Genomic DNA, 17,807 nt, shown 5'->3' with positions numbered 1-17,807 from the left:
GTCCTGTGGCCAGCCTGCCAGCCTGCCCTCCAGGGTGCTGGCGGCTCACCCCCATGGTAGCTCCAGATCTTCTGGGGTGGGTGTGTGGAGGGGAATCCTGCGTCCCTCCCTCCTCTGTGGCTGCAGAAGCACGTTCAGGTCTCCTGGGGTGATGAAGAAGAGGGGAATCCTGCATCCCTCTCCTCTCCCTGGTGGTCCCAAGATGCCCTGGCGAGTTCCTCCGCCGGCCTGCCTGCACCCGCTGGCCATCTCCACTTTCGGGGGGCCAGCGGTGCTCCGTTCCGGAATCCCCGGATCCATCTTCACCCGGACTTCCGGGTTCGGCAGTGGCCTGTGACGTCTGCGCTCCTTGACCCGCAGACGTCACGTACGCGCCACCAGCGTTCCGGCGTGCGGCGCCCCGCCTCTTCCGGCGTGCAGCCGCACGCCCTGACGTCACATCCGCTGCAGCCGGAAGAGAAGGGTGAGGACTGCGCGACCTCACCTCTCCCACAGCGCCATCTTGGGATCCGCCATCTTGATGGCCAGGCCCCGACCGGGCCATCCGACGCGTGGAACACCTCTCCCCGCTCCTTCTTCTTCCGGAAACCGGATTCCTCCGCAGGGGGCCAGCCTCACTCGGCCCTGGACTGGTAGTAGTTGGTGGCACAGCCCTGGCTCTCCTCACCGGACTGGGAGACAATCTGGATGGCGGCCTGGAACGGCGGGTACGACGTCCTCTGGTGGGCCCCGACCCCTCTTGAGACTCCTGGGTGTTTTGGACGCTGTGAAGCAGTGCAGCATAGGACTCTGCGCCGTGTGTCCTCTGAAAGGCCTGCAAAATCGTGAGTAGAGCCTCTCTGGGCATGTCAGGGACATGAGCCATGATGTTAGGTTATTAACTGCAGTGGCAAAATTCTGGAACAGCAGTTTTAAAACACTAACAGCAGTTTTTCTTTTTTAAGGTGACCAGAAACAGCACTGCTAGGTTCCCTCAGCGTGCTCTCCAGTGGTCTGGTAAGTATTTCCCAGTGACCCCGGTCCAAGTTCATCCCAAACATTGTATCAATTTTTTGTCACCATGGCAACCTCTCCGGGCAGCAGTCATGCTCCCCCTCCTTATCCACTCCGGGGGTTGGCCTTTATTTATAAATGATCTGCCTAATGTCTGCAAATACTCAAATCTACTGCAGCTTGAGGCTGTGCTCCAAGACCAGTTCACAGAGATAGAAAAGTGGATCACAAAAAACAAACTCTTCCTGAACACGGACAAAACTGTCACAATGATCTTTGGAACAGTACCTAAATTACACAAATTACACAATTCCCACCTATCCATCAAAACAAATTCAAATGGCACACTGACCGCAGTCCACTCTTTCAAATACTTGGGTATGATGTTAGACCCCAATCTATCTTTTGGCCTCCACATAGAAAAACTGGCATCTAAACTTTATCCAAAACTAGGTGCCCTGTATAGAAACAAATCCTGCCTAAGCCCAACAGTAAAGGAAAAGATTGTACAACAAATGCTGATGCCAATCATTGATTATGGGGATGTAGTATATGCATCTGCACCGCGATCCCACATTAATAAACTCAACACATTGTATAACTCGTTCTGCCGATTTGTGCTACAATGTAATTACAGGACCCACCATTGTGACATGCTAAAAGAACTAAACTCGGTGTCGCTGGAATCCAGACGCACCCTTCATCTTTCCAGCCTTGTGTTTAAGAGCTTTTCTGGGAAGCTCCCACCCCTACCTGAGTAGAATGCTCTCCCAGGCTGTTCCCACCTCCTATAACTTCCGATCCAGTACCAGCACTTTTTATTTAGTCTGCCTCAATACAAAGAGAAAGCGGCCGCACCTGAACCAGAATGCACCTGTCATGGTTGATTATATATTTCCTACCTGTTCTATGTAAAATTTTGTATATGTTGTGTATTAATATTGGTTTTGTATTTTATTGTACCGTATTGTATCAATGTAGTGTTTTGTGAACCCAGAACTTACTTAAAACGAGAGAAATCTCAATGTATCTTTCCTGGTAAAATATTTTATAAATAAAATAAAATAATAATAAGGGAGGCATTTCAAATCACTATACCCCACTTGCCATGCAGCAAGTGGTGGCATGTCTACTAACTGTAAAAACTAGCAACTGGGCAGCCATCTTAATAAGGGGGTTGGCATTGTCCCCCCAGGCTCTACCCGTGGGCGTCTGATGGGGGATTTTGAAATAAGTAATGAGGGGGACCAGATTACTGTCCACCAGCAGCCTGTTTGTGTGGACTATTTAATAAAATAAATAGGGGGGGACTTCCTCATGTCCCTGCATTCCCCTACCCATGGTCAGTGGATAGGGCTATTATAATATAAAGGGGGATTTAGTGTCCCCTTCGGCCCCCTCCCATAGGTGGTGGAAGGCTTAATTATAATATTCAGGTTTGAAGACCTTGCGTCCCACTCATCCAACACACATTGGTGGAGAGTGGGGGACTTAATTATAATATTTAATGAGGTTTTGAGGTTTTATTTCCCCCCCCCTACCAATGGACAGTACGTGGGGGCTCTAAAATAATTAAACAATGGATAGATGTACATGCTACATGTCCATCCCCCATATAGTGGCATGTGCGCCTCTCTACCTCCTATCCACGGGTTGCCAGGGTTCCCTAATCTCCTAGACACCACCCATCAAAATTAAATTATCCTACCTACCCTTGCTTCACTTAAATAATTGTAAAGGGTGTAATAAAATTAATTTATGTAAAATAAAAATTATACTTACCCATCTTTTATTAAGCCCCCAAAAGGCTAAATTAAAAGTCATAATAAGGTGACAAAATTAATGAAAAGAAAAAAGAAAACAGCAAAACAAAGAGCAAAGAACCAAAGAAATGTTGTTAAAATTGGTGCTTTGTGAATCTTCTAAATCCTCTACTTTGTACAAGATTTGAATGCAAAAGCACCAAATTTAAACTGGACAGTGAAGGCAATTGGCCACTTGCTTGAAATCCAGTCAGACCGACCAAATTCTGACCCCAATTGGCTTTAGAAAATCTGTGAATTTCCAATGTGACCAGAATTCAGTCTGTTTAGTGAATAACCCAAATAGAGATAAAGTAGGGAATTTGATATACCAAATTGCAAACTCAGAAAACAGAGGCAAATATTCAGCTATAGTCGCACCTTGGTTATTTTTGTCTAAGTTTGGCAATTAAGATTTTAGTTGACTAGAATGTTACACATCAATGGTCTCAAATGGTCTGTTTTATCAAATCCTAGCAACACATAGACTCTTATACAAGGACTATACATAAGGTTATTCACTAAAGTGAGAATTGGCAGAAATTTAAAGTGAATTTAAAAATTCAGGCCAACATAGCCAAAAGGGAAAAAAATTCCCAAATCAAATCTGTTTTCCAACTGGCTATTTTTTTAACCTTATGTTGTTGCTTTTTTTTTTTTTTTTAGCTAAATACATGGATGTGTTTTCATATGATAAATAAATTACTCCCGCAAAGTAATCTCGGAAACATTTTAGGTAAGAGATAGAATGATTTATTGTAGAAGACACTTTATCATCTTACTGTCCTGCATACAGTACCCTCATCGTCTGCCAACTTCCGTTTATCAAGACAGTCTAGCCCTTATTCCTAAATGCAACAATACAAATTAATCTTGAAAGGATTATCGATTTATAGTTCCAAATGTGTTTTGTTTTCTTATTTATAGCATGATTCATTTGTTTGTGGATTCATTTTTAATTGTAACATGACAAAGTGCATTTTGCTTCATTAACTGATTTTGCGCTTTGCGTGTGCAAGGGGAAGTTTTAATCTATCATAAACCTGTTGTTTGCACCGCGATGGTGACATCTGTCATGCATAAATGCAGTGTGAGGAAAATTGAATTTTACATAAGAGACAGAGAAAGAATATTTACATAGCAATCATTGTTTAAACTGACAAATCTGCTTTAGCCATCATTATGAGTAATTATGAGAATATTAAAAAGCACTTAAGAAATAAGTGAAGGCCTCTGTGGGATGGATATTGAATCGAATTGTTTGCAAGATAAAAGTGATTCATTCTTTTTGAAGCCTTTAATCATTATGTAAATGTGTTTAAAATGTGTTATTTAAAAAAAAAAAAAAATATCACCAAAATAGTTTGCTGTAGTTTCATACCAAATTCTCTTTTAATTTATTTTAGATCCTATCATTGCTAATTAGTTTGGTATTTTGCGCAGCACATGAACTAATTTGGAATTAATTCTGATGACATGGGTACATCTGTGCTAAAGAGCTTTCATTAATTTATGAATCTTTTTTTTTTTACATTTTAATTTTCTTTTATGTCTGATCGCATATTTCAGAGGTTGTTTTCAGTAGATTTATCAAGCATAATAATAAGTATTCAGATTTAATTTAACTGTATTAGTTTAAAGTGTCTCCTACAGTGGAAGACGGGAGATATTTATAATTGATACTTTGTTTGATGGTGGGGAAATGGGGCTTAAGCATTTTAAACTACTTAAAATATATCATTTAAATTGTTGCAGGTATTTAACAATAGTCATTGGAAAGTAAAAAAAATAATCTTGTATTTAAAGATTTGTTTTTATTTTTAATTCTTTATTTTTTTGTGCATGAGATTCCAATCAGGTTTGATACGCCACAATAGCTGTAGGAAACACTTCAATAACAGAATATAACACGGCATAGAGAATATTGTGCAGAATTTTTAAAGTAAAATAAGTACAGGTATATAACAAAGAAAGTGATACGTTGCTATAGATCATTTAATTCAAGCAAATTATTGGTAAAACAAGTGATGGTGAGAATATAGTACAGGAGATAGAAAGCAGGAGAAATGGACTAAGATAGCACATTACATTAATAAGGTCATAAAGCCCCTGGCTAAAGTGTCCTAATCCACAAAGGTTAACACATCTGGTTTTTTTTAGTCAATTGTGGATGTGTATGTAGTGTATGTATGTAGAATAATTTGTGTTTATTCTATAAACTATGGAGAATTTATAAGGGAATTGTGGATTTTTGTGCTTAGTTTTTAGGTCTAATGCTAAAGCATAGAATTGTTAACATTTCATCTAAAGTATATAAAATTTAACCCCTTAATGACTGAGCCAAATGTACACGTTGTGATCAAAACAAAACGTAAACAAAAAATTGAATTTGCGCTATATGTCTGTTCAGGCGTAATTCACCTCTTCCATATTATGTGCACCCACACTTATTATATACCATTTTATTCAGGGGAAACAGGGCTTTCATTTAACACCAAATATTTAGGTATAAAACATAATTTAATATGAATAAAATATAAAAAAAATGGGAGAAAATAAGAATTGTTAAAAAATGTTTAGTTCTACGTGACATTCTAACTGTGAATGTCATAATATTGTTTGATTTTACTGCAATAAAATACACATGTACGTGTACGTGTAAAACAGTACCCCCTATGTACATGTTTTATGGTGTTTTGGGAAGTTACAGGGTCAAATATAGAATGTTACATTCTTCAGTTTTTTCACATTGAAATTCGCCAGGTTGGTTACGTTGCCTTTGAGACCGTATGGTAGCCCAGGAATGAGATGGCGTATTGCAAATGGGGTATGTCCAGTCTTTTTTAGCAGCCACTTGGTCACAAACACTGGCCAAAGTCAGTGTTAATATTTGAAAATGCAAAAAACTAATTTGAACGTCAATTTTGGCCAGTGTTTGTTTTGAAACTAATATTTGTGTTCAGCGAAGTCTTCCGAGTAAAACAGTACCCCCCATGTACAGGTTTTATGGTGTCTTGGAAAGGTACAGGGTTAAATATAGTGCTAGCAAATTAAATTCTCTGGACCTTTGGGCCTGGGTTGTCAGGCTGGTCCTGCTAATTGTAATTAATAAAATTACCTAATTATGTAAAATTATTACATAAATATATACGTAAAATGATTATATATATGTGTATATATAAATACATGTATATATATATATATGTATATAATTTATTAAAATTATTTGTATTTATATATATAGGTGTATATATAGTGATATATACGTATATACTTATGTATATAGATATATATATTATTTTGTTCTACATGTATTTTGATATCAGTATATATGTATTAATTTTAAAATACAGTTAGAATGAACTTACACATATATATATATATATATATATTATTGTTTTTTTAATTACATTTTTTAACGTATTTACAGATTTATTTATTTTAGATATATATATATATATATATATATTAAAATTATATATATTTAATCAATATCATTGTACGTGTATTTTGATATTAATATATATTTATAATTATATATATATATATATAGTAATATTAAAATACACGGAGACAGTGTATGTGTATTTATGTGTATGTGTGTGTATATGTGATCATTATATGTGTATATGTGTATTTATAGAATTAGATCATTATATATGATCTAAGTATATATAATGTTATTTTACACTGTTTTAAACTTTAATTTCTTTTTTTTTTCAGACAGCAGGGGGAGTACCTTTCATTACAGGCACTCCCCCTGCTGGCTATGCCGTCCATGTGATCGTAAGGTCCTCGCAAGGACCTCGCGATCACATGGCCCAGGGGGGCCGAAGAGGATGGAGAGGGTCTCCATGGGCTCCCAGGTGAGTCCCCATACCGCGATCGGCGGCGTGGGATTGTCGACGACCGGGTAAGTAGAAAGGACGGTTTGGACGTTCTAAGCCGCCCTCCGTCGTTTAGAGCCGGTTCCTTAAGGGCGGCATAGAACGCCCGCCATCCTTAAGGGGTTAAAGGAACACTCCAGGCACAGTAATAATTACAGTGCACTATGGGGCCAGGAGTGCTCCAGCCCCCAATGTAAGTAATCAAACTGTTTTAGAACAGTTTGACTACTTACTCAGCTTAGTTCATTGTCTGAGAGAGATCAACTGACACTCTCTGCTATTGATCTGCTATTGTTTAGGGCTTAGCTCAGGAGAGCTAACATAAACGCCTAGCAGGTGCTTTCATGACTGGAAGGGACAGGAAGCAGCATTTGGAGGATCTCAGGTGCAAACTCAAACCATTCTAAAATCATTTACCAACTTACTTTGGGGGGTCGCAAGGCACTCCATGAACCATAACCACTATAGCATGACCTAGTGGTTTTGGGGCTTGGAGTGTTCCTTAGACAGATATTACTAAATATTCAGAAGTATAATTATGGGAACAATACAATCATGTTGCCATCTCATTAATTATACCAAAGCAGCAAAAATATCTTTAGTCATCTAAAGAATTAATGTTCCCATTTGGTATGGTATTTGTCTTGCAAACATTTATAAGGCTCCTGAGTGTTCCTTTATCTTCTGAAGAACTATATCAGAAGGAGTGCAGTTATGTGGCATGAGTATGGATTATGGAGAATGTTCCCAATTCTGATACTTTGATACTTGTCAATTCTCAGCCATTCATTGTTTTTTTTAGACTCTGTAGAACAACATAAAGTTAGATAGTTGATGTTCTTGATCCGTTACCTTTCATTCCTTTGAAATCACACTCTCAGCTAGTGGATTAAGATTGTTTAAAAGTTAAAAGAACACTAACGTATATTGAGACATTGAGAAAGCTAGCAGGTAGCAGGTCAAACAAAGAAAGATAAACCTCAGAAAAAACTAAAACAACGACTTTGGTTCCGTTTCGAAACTATAGGCAACTGATTGATGATATGGTCAAATAGAGAGGAAAAGGGGGGAACTAAATTGGAAGTAGAGTTGAACGGATGAAAAATACAAAGGAAAAAAAAAAAAGAGGGAGAAAACTCTTAAAGTAAGCACAGAAAATATCCAGCTACATAATTATGTAGAGCACACATTTTAATAAGTCTGTATGTAAATTGCTATATAAAAAGGTTGCCTGCTCAGATTCTCCATATAAATGTAGCTCACTGGGAGCTGAAGCCCACATTACATATGCAAACTCTCATTTAATTATTACAAAATGTGCATTGATGTAGGGGATCCTTAACACATCATAAAACTTTTAATGCAATTTATCATTATAGCATCACAACTGGTTCATGGTTGCCTTGGTAAAATGACTACATTTGGTATGCCAAATTTTCTATGTAACATTTTAAATTGGCCAAAAAACATTCCTGTATATAAGTGTAACAAATAAACATGTAGATTTTTCTTTATCTTTGAAAGAAAATTAGCTCTAAAGCATCATCCAGATAAGAATCCTGATAATCCCGAAGCTGCGGAAAAATTCAAAGAAATCAACAATGCAAACGCAATACTGAGTGATTTATCAAAGAGAAATATTTATGACAAATATGGTTCATTAGGACTGTACGTCGCAGAACAATTTGGAGAAGAGAATGTCAATGCGTACTTTATGTTGTCTAGTTGGTGGGCAAAGGTAAGAGGCTACAATAAATGCTATTTCAACAATCAGCATTTTAAATTAATCCCAAATATGAATTGTTTAATATCTCGCATACCTCTTTAATAATTCACATTAATTAGCAACTGAAAGTTATTTAAAAAAAGTTAATACCTTTTGTTGTGGGTTCACAGTTCTCCCCAATATCAAGAGGGTACTACAGAAGTCTTCCTTCCCCTATCAAATGTAAGATTGGTGGAGGATGATAGAAAAAGTTACTTAATTCCCTCGACCAATGTGCAGCTAGTGAGGGGTTAATACTTATGAAAGAACCACTAATGGACTCCTCAGTAACGTGGTCTGGATGCAGTGGTCCTTTAGTTTTAACCCTGCAATGTAAAACATTACCATTCAGAGGATATTTGCCTTCGGCAGCCCAGATGTTATGGACTACATCCCCCATAATGCTCTTACAGATATAGTGCTGGCAAAACATCATGGGAGGTGTAGTCCAAAACATCTGGAGTGCCGAAGGTTGCCTATGCCTGGGCTAGAGAGTGAAACTCGATTCTCACAATTAACCTTCATTGTATTGGAGGAGTGCAGTGCTGGCCGCACATGTGCTTTTTTTGCCCCTATGCATTGGATTGCACGAAAAGAAGAGTTGACATGGTGTCGCAGGGGGGCAGATTAAGCGACTCTCAGGACTAAATTTCATGCTTGAAAATAAAATGCGTAATATCCTTTCTGAAACTAAAAGCAGAGGAGAAACCCAAACAGGTTTGAATTCCTAATGCTATACAGTTCCTTAAGAGTGTGTCCCCCAAAATAAAAGGGAAGAATAATTAAATGTTTGTTTTTTCCAGTGGTATCAAATGCCCCAATGTTCACTTATTGTTAATACTAGGCAATGGAGATGCACTGTCATTCAATCAATACAGGCGAATTAAATCTTCCAGTAACTAAGCAAAAAGGAATTAAATGAATGTTGTTATCTTAGTGCAAAGGAACACCGTACATGCACATTTTAAACATTGTCTTGTCTTTATATTTATTTATTTAGGGTCTGTTTGCACTCTGTGGCCTCTTGACTGGCTGTTATTTCTGCTGCTGTCTCTGCTGCTGTTGTAACTGTTGCTTTGGAAAATGTAAACCCAAATCCGCAGGTGGAGAAGACTCCGAATGCTATGTGTCCCCAGAGGACTTGGAGGAGCAGATCAAGACAGACATGGAATCAGGTACAAAAAAACAATCAACTATTTTCTAGAAATGTATATATAGCATGGTAATCAGTGACATGTATCCCTTTTATCGAAGCTGAGAAATAGCACTTAATGGCGCATGTTTCAAGCATGTTATAGTACAAATTAAGCTGTCATCATTGTAAATATGAGCTGCTAAACCTTATTCATGACATGATAGTATGTGTAAAGATTTTCACATGATTTTTTTGCATCTTCTCACACACTGTTTCTTTTCATTCACACGTAAAATTTTTAAGCCAAAGGCATACATTTTAAAACTTATTTTTATAAAATGTATCACTAGCAGTTTTATATTTTGTCAGTGACAAACTTGTTACAAAACTAATTTAGGCTTCTTTTTGTCATCCTGGGATTTAAAGGTCACTCATAGGCACCAAAACAATTTTAGCTTAAAGGATCACTATAGTGTCAGGAAAACAAACTCGTTTTCCTGACACTATATAATCCTTAGGTCCCCCCCACCCTCAGGGCCTTTCCACCCTCCCCCCTCCCCCCCCGCTGGGCTGTAGGGGTTAAGACCACTTACCTTTATCCAGCGCCGGGCTCCCTCAGCGCTGGTTAACTCTCCTCTCCCTCCGACTTCAGCTCCCGAGTGGAGCAGAATGCGCATGCGCATGCACGGCAAGAGCCGCACACACATTAAAAACGCCCAGAGGAAAGCATTTCTCAATGCTTTTCTATGGACGTTCTGCATGCTCAATGCGATTTTCGCCTGTCAGGAAAACAGCCGCTAGAGGCTGGATTAACCCTGCAATGTAAACATAGCAGTTTCTCTGAAACTGCTATGATTACAGCTGCAGGGTTAAAACCTGGGGGACATGGCACCCAGACCACTTCATTGAGCTGAAGTGGTCTGGGTGACTATAGTGGTCCTTTAATAAAGCAGTTTTGATTAACAGATCATGCCACTACAATATCACTTCTCAATTCTCTGTCATTTAGGATATAAATCACTTTGTTTATGCTGCCCTATTCACACCTCTCTGCATGTAAGATGCACAGCCTTTCTGAACACAAAGAGAGATCTAATGTTCTTAATTTTTATTGTGCATTCTGTTTAATTTAGAATGTATCTCCTGCTCTGTTAATAGCCTTCAAAACCATGCAGAAGCCTCCTGTGTGTGATTAAAGTTGAGTTTACAGAGCAGGAGATAAAAATGTCCAAAGCAAGTTAACATCTGATTGAAAATGAAACCGTTTTTTTTCATGCAGGCTGTGTGAGTCACAGCCAGGGAGGTGTGGTTAGGGCTACATAAACAGAAACAAGTAATTTAACTCCTAAATAACAAATAGTTGAGCAGTGAAACTACAGGGGTATGATCTATGCACTAAAATTGCTTAATTAAGCTAAAGGTGTTAATGCCTGTAGTATCCCTTTAGGTTCAAGACTACTTCCAACCATTGAAAAACAACTGCAGTCAATGGGATAAATATTTTTGTCTACACTTAGTTACACTGCCCAGCAGATTTTATAGGAACACTCCAACCACCGCAGCTTGTTATAGTGATTATGGTGCCAGGAATGCCAAGAAGTAACCAGCAAAACCACAAATAATGTTCCAGTTAAAGAAACACTCCAGTATTTTAAATAAATGTTTACTTATAATGTTAGAGTATCCCCCATTAGATTATTGGTTCTCCCCCCATTTGAGTAAAATAAATACCTTAAACTTACCTTTTATCCGCTGCCGTTCTGGTCTCGCTGCAGAAGCATCTCCTTCTGTTCTGAGATCATTGTGACTGACAAATGTAAAGCAACAGCTGTTTCTCACAAATGGCAATCTTTACATTTTTGGAGACAGGATCTTTGCACCAAAACAACTACATTAAGATGCAGGGATTTTGGTGCTTCGGGTGTCATTTATTTTAAACACTAGACTTTATAATACGATACTCTATAGTTTATAATGGTTTATTTATCCGTTCATGTGAGGCTTCTTTAACTATTACTGTGGCAAAAATACATGTTTTTTTTTTTTTTATTCTTTTTATTTGAAATATGCATGTTCTTCTTTCAGCCAAATTCCTTGAAGGTTTGTGACTATAAAATGAAGCTAGTGTAATGAAGTCATGTCTATGTGTCACGTACAATACCGCCTGCCAGAATATTGGCAGAACTGCTTCCTCCTGGGTCAAAATTAAGTCTCTAGGAGAGAAATTAAAACTTAATGAAATCAGTCATCCAAAGCATAGCCACAATAGAGAAGCATTTCAAAGGAGCGTTGAATCCATTTTTGCCAGTTCGGTATATAATTGTGTATTGTAAATAAATTAACCCGTTAGTAAATGGTGCAACACAATATGTGGAACAAGTCGTTGTTAGTAGTGGCTGTTTAGGTCCCTGGCCCCCCTCAGATTGCATTGAAAAGGTATTTAAAGTTACCTTTCTCCTACGCTGGGCCAGGAAAGCACTGGGAAGATATTGCACATGCGTGGCAATACGCAGCACATGCATTTTATCTGAAAAGGCAGCATTACAATAAAAAGCATGCAGGGACAGGATATAGATAAATTGCAGTTTTTCAATTTTTAAAGTCACAAAATAATCCTGGCTCTGGACATAAGGGTGTTTGGCATCTCTTAGATTTCACCACACCTTCCTCATGTCAGGATGGAATGAGATGGACGGTTAATCCTCCTAACATTAGTACCAGTATCTCTCATTCAAGGATTGGCTAATCTCTGAATCTGCAGCGTTTCATACTGAACACGAAAAAGCAGAATCCTTGCACCATAACCACTTCAAAGCACTACTGTGCAATATCATATAACTATCTTACGAGAAATGCCCTCAAGCATTAAGAACAATATAAGATTGTGGCAATGTAATGGGGGCTTGTAATCACATTCTTTTCCAGGGTAATTTTTTCCATCCAAATAATTATCAATCCATATCTTTTTCTAGATTAGCACTTTATAGTCATTATGGGCTTTACCTACTTATTATGCAAATCAGAGCACTTGGATCACCAACTAAGACATAAGGATGTCCATTACACATGAAGAAATTTGCATTGCCCACACTATCCAAAACACCATGCTGTGAATCCTAATCAATTATATAATATATTCCATCTTGGTCCGCTATTTTCATTATGTATAATAATATACGTTTTATAGAATTGTCTAGACCATTTACAATTTTATTTTCATTGACCTAAAACATTGCTATTAAATTAATTTCAACGTAACGATTAACAGAGTTGTTTATGTTTTATACCAATACAAATCTAGAATTGCATTAGTCAGGAATGAAAGTGAAACGGCTCTAAATATAGAACTAGCATGTCATACATTATGTCTATTAAATTATTCTATAAAATTGCTTCAAAAATATATTTTGGAACTGTGTCAGATTTTAACCGCTCTGAAGCACTTCCCAAAAGATCTTACGTGTGAGATATTCATTCAGCAATTCATTCAGCAACAAAATTCAAGATAGCTCTCCAGAATGAGTGTTCCACAATTCTATGATATGTAGTAACTGTGTAAAGAATAACGAGTGGTCAATCAAGAAAAAAGCCAACATCAAAATAAGTTTATGTTAAAAAAAATACCAGGTGGGGCATTTAGCATGTACAGGTTAAAATATCTATGGAGATAGCACTTTCTGAGTTAATGACGCCATGTAGGGTGTATGAAGAAAAGTTAAAAAGTGCCAGTATGAGTCAACATACAGTAAAACAGTTTTTTTCTGAATTGCTCTGCAGATATAAATGCTTTATGAAAGGCAGATATGGCCTGTTGCACATTAAAAACACATTTGTGCCTATCCTGCCTTAAAGGAACACTATAGGGTCAGGAACATAAACATGTATTCCTGACACTATAGTGATAAAACCAGGGCTAGATGTACCCCCTGGCCTCCCCCTTGTCCCCCTAAATATAGTAAAATCTTAATTTTGTTCACGTCTACAGCTGCTGGCTCCTGATCTGCCCCTGATCTGCCTGCTTGGCTAACATCATCAGAAGAGTTGTTCTGAGCCAATCACAATGCTTTACCATAGGATCGGCTAAGACTGTCAAGGAGGCAGATCAGGTGCAGAGCAAGCACAAGTCAAACACAGCCCTGGCCAATCAGCATCTCCTCATAGAGGTGAATTGAATCAATGCATCTCTTTGAGGAAAGTTCAGTATTTGCATGCAGAGGGTGGAGACACTGAATGGCAGTACTGCACAGTGGTTAGCACTGTCCCAGGTAGCACCTCTAATAGCCATATGAGGAGTGGCCAGTGGAGGTATCACTTGGCTGTAATGTAAACACTGAATTTCCTCTGAAAAGACAGTGTTTAGTGCAAAAAGCCTGAAGGTAATGATTATATTCACCAGAACAAATGAATAAGATGCAGTTCTTCTGGTGACTATAGTGTCCCTTTAATCATGTCCTACGTTTCACCATGCACCGGGCCATATGTGTCATTCATAAAGCTTTTCAATATTGGATTTTTGGTGTGCTGTTATGAGTTATGAGTATTAGTCTGTGTACAAATGAGTCTTATTCAATCATTTTAAAAATAAGATTTTTGCAATATCAGTTTTAATTGATGATTTTTGTTTTTGTTACAGATGGTTACACTCCTATTGCAATGCAACCGACACATTTAAATGAGAAAACACAGCTGATTGGAGACAACCGCCGTACCTATCAAACAGACTCATAGACCAGTCATTGCCTAAAAACTTTCAAAGACAAAATTAAAGCAATTTTAAATAACACAAAAAGAGAATTATTTCATTTACCTTGCAGAAGGACACAGCTATGTCAAACACATTTCTATCTTGTTTTTCCCTTTAAATATATTTAGTCTTTCTCTGTATTATTTTTCCAAAATGCTATGTGTAAATATATGTAGAGGTTTATTTTCTCCTTCGAGAAAGTTACTATAAGCTATGGCTATTATTTTTCTCATTATTCAGTCTTAATGTATCTCTTTAGGAATCAATTGTTCGATTAAACTTTCAGTTTAATACGTTGCAGTCTATGCTTCTTCACTTCATTTATGATAAAGTGATATCATAGTGGTTAAGAAGAAATATTTCAAAAATAATGTAATTTAGTGAGGAGATTGCCATGAAAAACTCTAGAGGAAGAGGCAAGTGTACAAGAGAGTGGGTACATGGGAGATATAGGTTTGGATATATAAAGATTTAAATATTGGATCTTTTGTTGGCAACATTTAATAAAGATTCTGATGTAGTAAGGGGAGAGTGGGGTGATGGTGAGAAAAGGAAAAAGGTCAGAGTAGATTGTTAAAGGAATACATCAAGCTCCATAACCACTACAGTGAACATTGGTGGTCATGGTGCCTGTAGTACCTAAGCCTCCACCCTATTGTAAGTTGTAAAACCCTTTAGAAAGGTTTGAGACCTTAGACAGGGCCCACCGGGCACTGGTCTCTGCCTCCACTGTGGCAAAGAGCCAAAGCTCCTAAGTTGGAATCACTGAAATCTCTCCTGAGCTACCTCAGCTTGCTACCTCATTGACTGAGCTTCTGGACTCTTTGTGAAGAAGTGGAGGCAGGTTTTCAAAGAGTGTAACCATAACTTCAAAAGTGCATAACTACTTAAGTGTGATATCTGGAGGATCCCAGGTAGGAGATCAAACTATTCCAAAAATGTTTAACTAATTACAATTTGTGTGACGGGTGGGAGTGGTGAAGGGCACTCCTGGCACCATAAGCACTACAGCAGGCTGTAGTGGTTATGATGCTTGAAGTAACCCTTTATTGATTCACTTTCAGTCTTGTATCTTTGTATCACAGTCCCAGACTGGTACTGGAACATGGCTAAAGGTACAATTTGATTCATTGTAAAATTATTTCTAATGCCATAAGTCCACTTTTTGTCTGCGTGCAGACTTTTATGTCACTTGGAGGATGCCCCCTGGGTTCTGTGCAACGAACGCTTGCATGTGCCTCCAATACAGTATTGTAAACTACATGTGAGATAGGATGAGTTATTTGCTTAAGTAATTTATGCATTTCAAAGTGAAATCCTATGCATATACTAATTTCTCTCAAATATTGTTCACAAATCTGTTTAAATCTGTGTTAGTGAGCACTTCTCCTTCTCTGAGATAATCTATCCACCTCACAGGTGTGGCATATCAAGATGCTGATTAGACAGCATGATTATTGCAAAAGTGTGCCTTGGGGTCTATCTGAACAATATTTTAGAGAAATAGGCCTTTTGTGTACATAGAAAAAAGTCTTAGCTCTTTGAGTTCAGCTCATGAAAAATGGGGGCAAAAACAAAAGTATTGCGTTTATAATTTTGTTCAGTATCTATCTATCTATCTATCTATCTATCTATATGTATATATAGAAATATATATAAAAACAAATAGTTTGAAAAAATTATATATATACATATTCATATCTATTTAAATTTTACAAATATATTTATATAATATTTTTACATAATTAAATAATTTTATTAATTGCAATCTGAGTGACCTGCCCGGCAACCCAGGCAGAGAGTCCAGAGAATTTTGGCTTGCATGCTCTATATCGCATGCTCTATATTTAACTCTGTAACTTTCCAGGACACCATAAAACCTGTACATGGGGTTACTGTTTTACTCGGGAGACTTCACTGAACACAAATATTAGTGTTTAAAAACAGTAAAACATATCACAATGATGATATTGTCAGTGAAAATGCATTTTTTTTGCATATAATTGCATATAATTGTTGTGATACATTTTACTATTTTAAAACACTAACATTTGTGTTCGGTGAAGTCTCCCGAGTATAACAGTACCCCTCATGTACAGGTTTTATGGTATTTTCAAAAGTTACTGAGTCAAATATAAGGAATGGATTTCCTTTTTTTCACATTGAAATTTGCCCGATTGGTTATGTTGCCTTTAAGACCATATGGTAGTCCAGGAATGAGAATTACCCCAATGATGGCATACCATTTGCAATAGTAGGCAACCCGTGGTATTGCAAATGGGGTATGTTCAGTATTTTTTAATAGCCACTTAGTCACAAACACTGGCCAAAATTAGTGTTAATATTTAGTTTTTGGCATTTTTAATACACAAACAAATATGAACGCTAACTTTGGCCAGTGTTTGTGACTAAGTGGCTACTAAAAAAGACTGAACATACCACATTTGTAATACGCTGGCTGGGTTGTCTGCTTTTGCAAATGGTATGCCATCATGGGTGTAATTTTCATTCCAGTGCTACCATTTGGTCTCAAAGGCAACATAACCAGTCTATTCATATTTGACCCTGTAACTTTCCAAAACACCATAAAACCTGTACATTGGGGGTACTGTTTTACCCGTGAGACATACCTGAATACAAATATGTGTATTTTATTGCAGTAACAGCTAACAGAATTGTGACATTCACAGTACAAATGCCATGCAGAACTAAAAAAATGTTTTTTCTTAATTTCTCAATTTGTTTTATATTTTATTCATATTAAATTATGTTTAATATACAAATATTTTAATGTTTCTGCTGAACAAAATTATATATGATAAGTGTGGGTGCACATAATATGAAAGAGGTGAATTACGCCTGAACAGACATATAGAGCAAATTCAAGGCCTTGTTTACGTTTTGTTTTGATCACAACTTGTACAACTGCCTCAGTCCATAAGGGGTTAAAGCAATTGTCTTTTATGATCAAACAAAAAAATCCTCAAAGCAAAAAAACAAACAAATATCCATAACTCTCCTTTTAGACCGAATCATTAACCTTTTCACAATTTTTAAACATGGAATGCCGGTGACATAAGAAATGTTTAATGCAATAAACAAAACCATGTCACCTTATTCTGGTACTAGCTAGACAGTGAAGAAAGCAGACATACAAAGGATCTAATATTAGTATGTAACACAAAAACAGTAAAAAGGCAAATAAAGTATGCACACAAATTACAAGGCAAAAGGGTTTGGAGAAAATGATAAGAGAGGTGGTGAATAATTTCATTCATAAACTTACTTGTATTAAACTTTCAAGGTAACAAAAGGCAAAGGTAATACAGTCTTAAGTCCAAGTATCCATCATGAAATATTTTAGCGGTGCTAATTATTGGACTTTAAAGTGGTCGCATTATGGCAATTTAAACTAGGCAACATGCAATATTCTTACGGTGATTTGTATCATTATTTCACTCTAAGACAAATATGTGAAGGT

The 17,807-nt window shown here is 37.3% G+C and overlaps 1 protein-coding gene across 1 annotated transcript in view; it reads left to right on the top strand.

Moving 5' to 3' along the window:
- The window catches only part of DNAJC5B (DnaJ heat shock protein family (Hsp40) member C5 beta), a 44,059-nt gene extending 29,744 nt beyond the window's left edge, over positions 1-14,315 (top strand). Inside the window, exons 2-4 of the mRNA XM_063450405.1 lie at positions 8,207-8,420; positions 9,448-9,622; positions 14,216-14,315. Of these exons, the coding sequence (XP_063306475.1) occupies positions 8,207-8,420; positions 9,448-9,622; positions 14,216-14,310 (484 nt within the window). The 3' untranslated portion in view covers positions 14,311-14,315. The remainder of the gene's footprint in view (positions 1-8,206; positions 8,421-9,447; positions 9,623-14,215) is intronic.
- The last annotated feature ends 3,492 nt before the right edge of the window (positions 14,316-17,807 follow it).

Source organism: Pelobates fuscus, chromosome 4 (assembly GCF_036172605.1).
Source record: "Pelobates fuscus isolate aPelFus1 chromosome 4, aPelFus1.pri, whole genome shotgun sequence".
Classification (NCBI taxonomy): Eukaryota; Metazoa; Chordata; class Amphibia; order Anura; family Pelobatidae; genus Pelobates; species Pelobates fuscus.
Note: the sequence above shows the minus strand (reverse complement) of the source record. Positions and strands in the feature narration are given on the sequence as shown.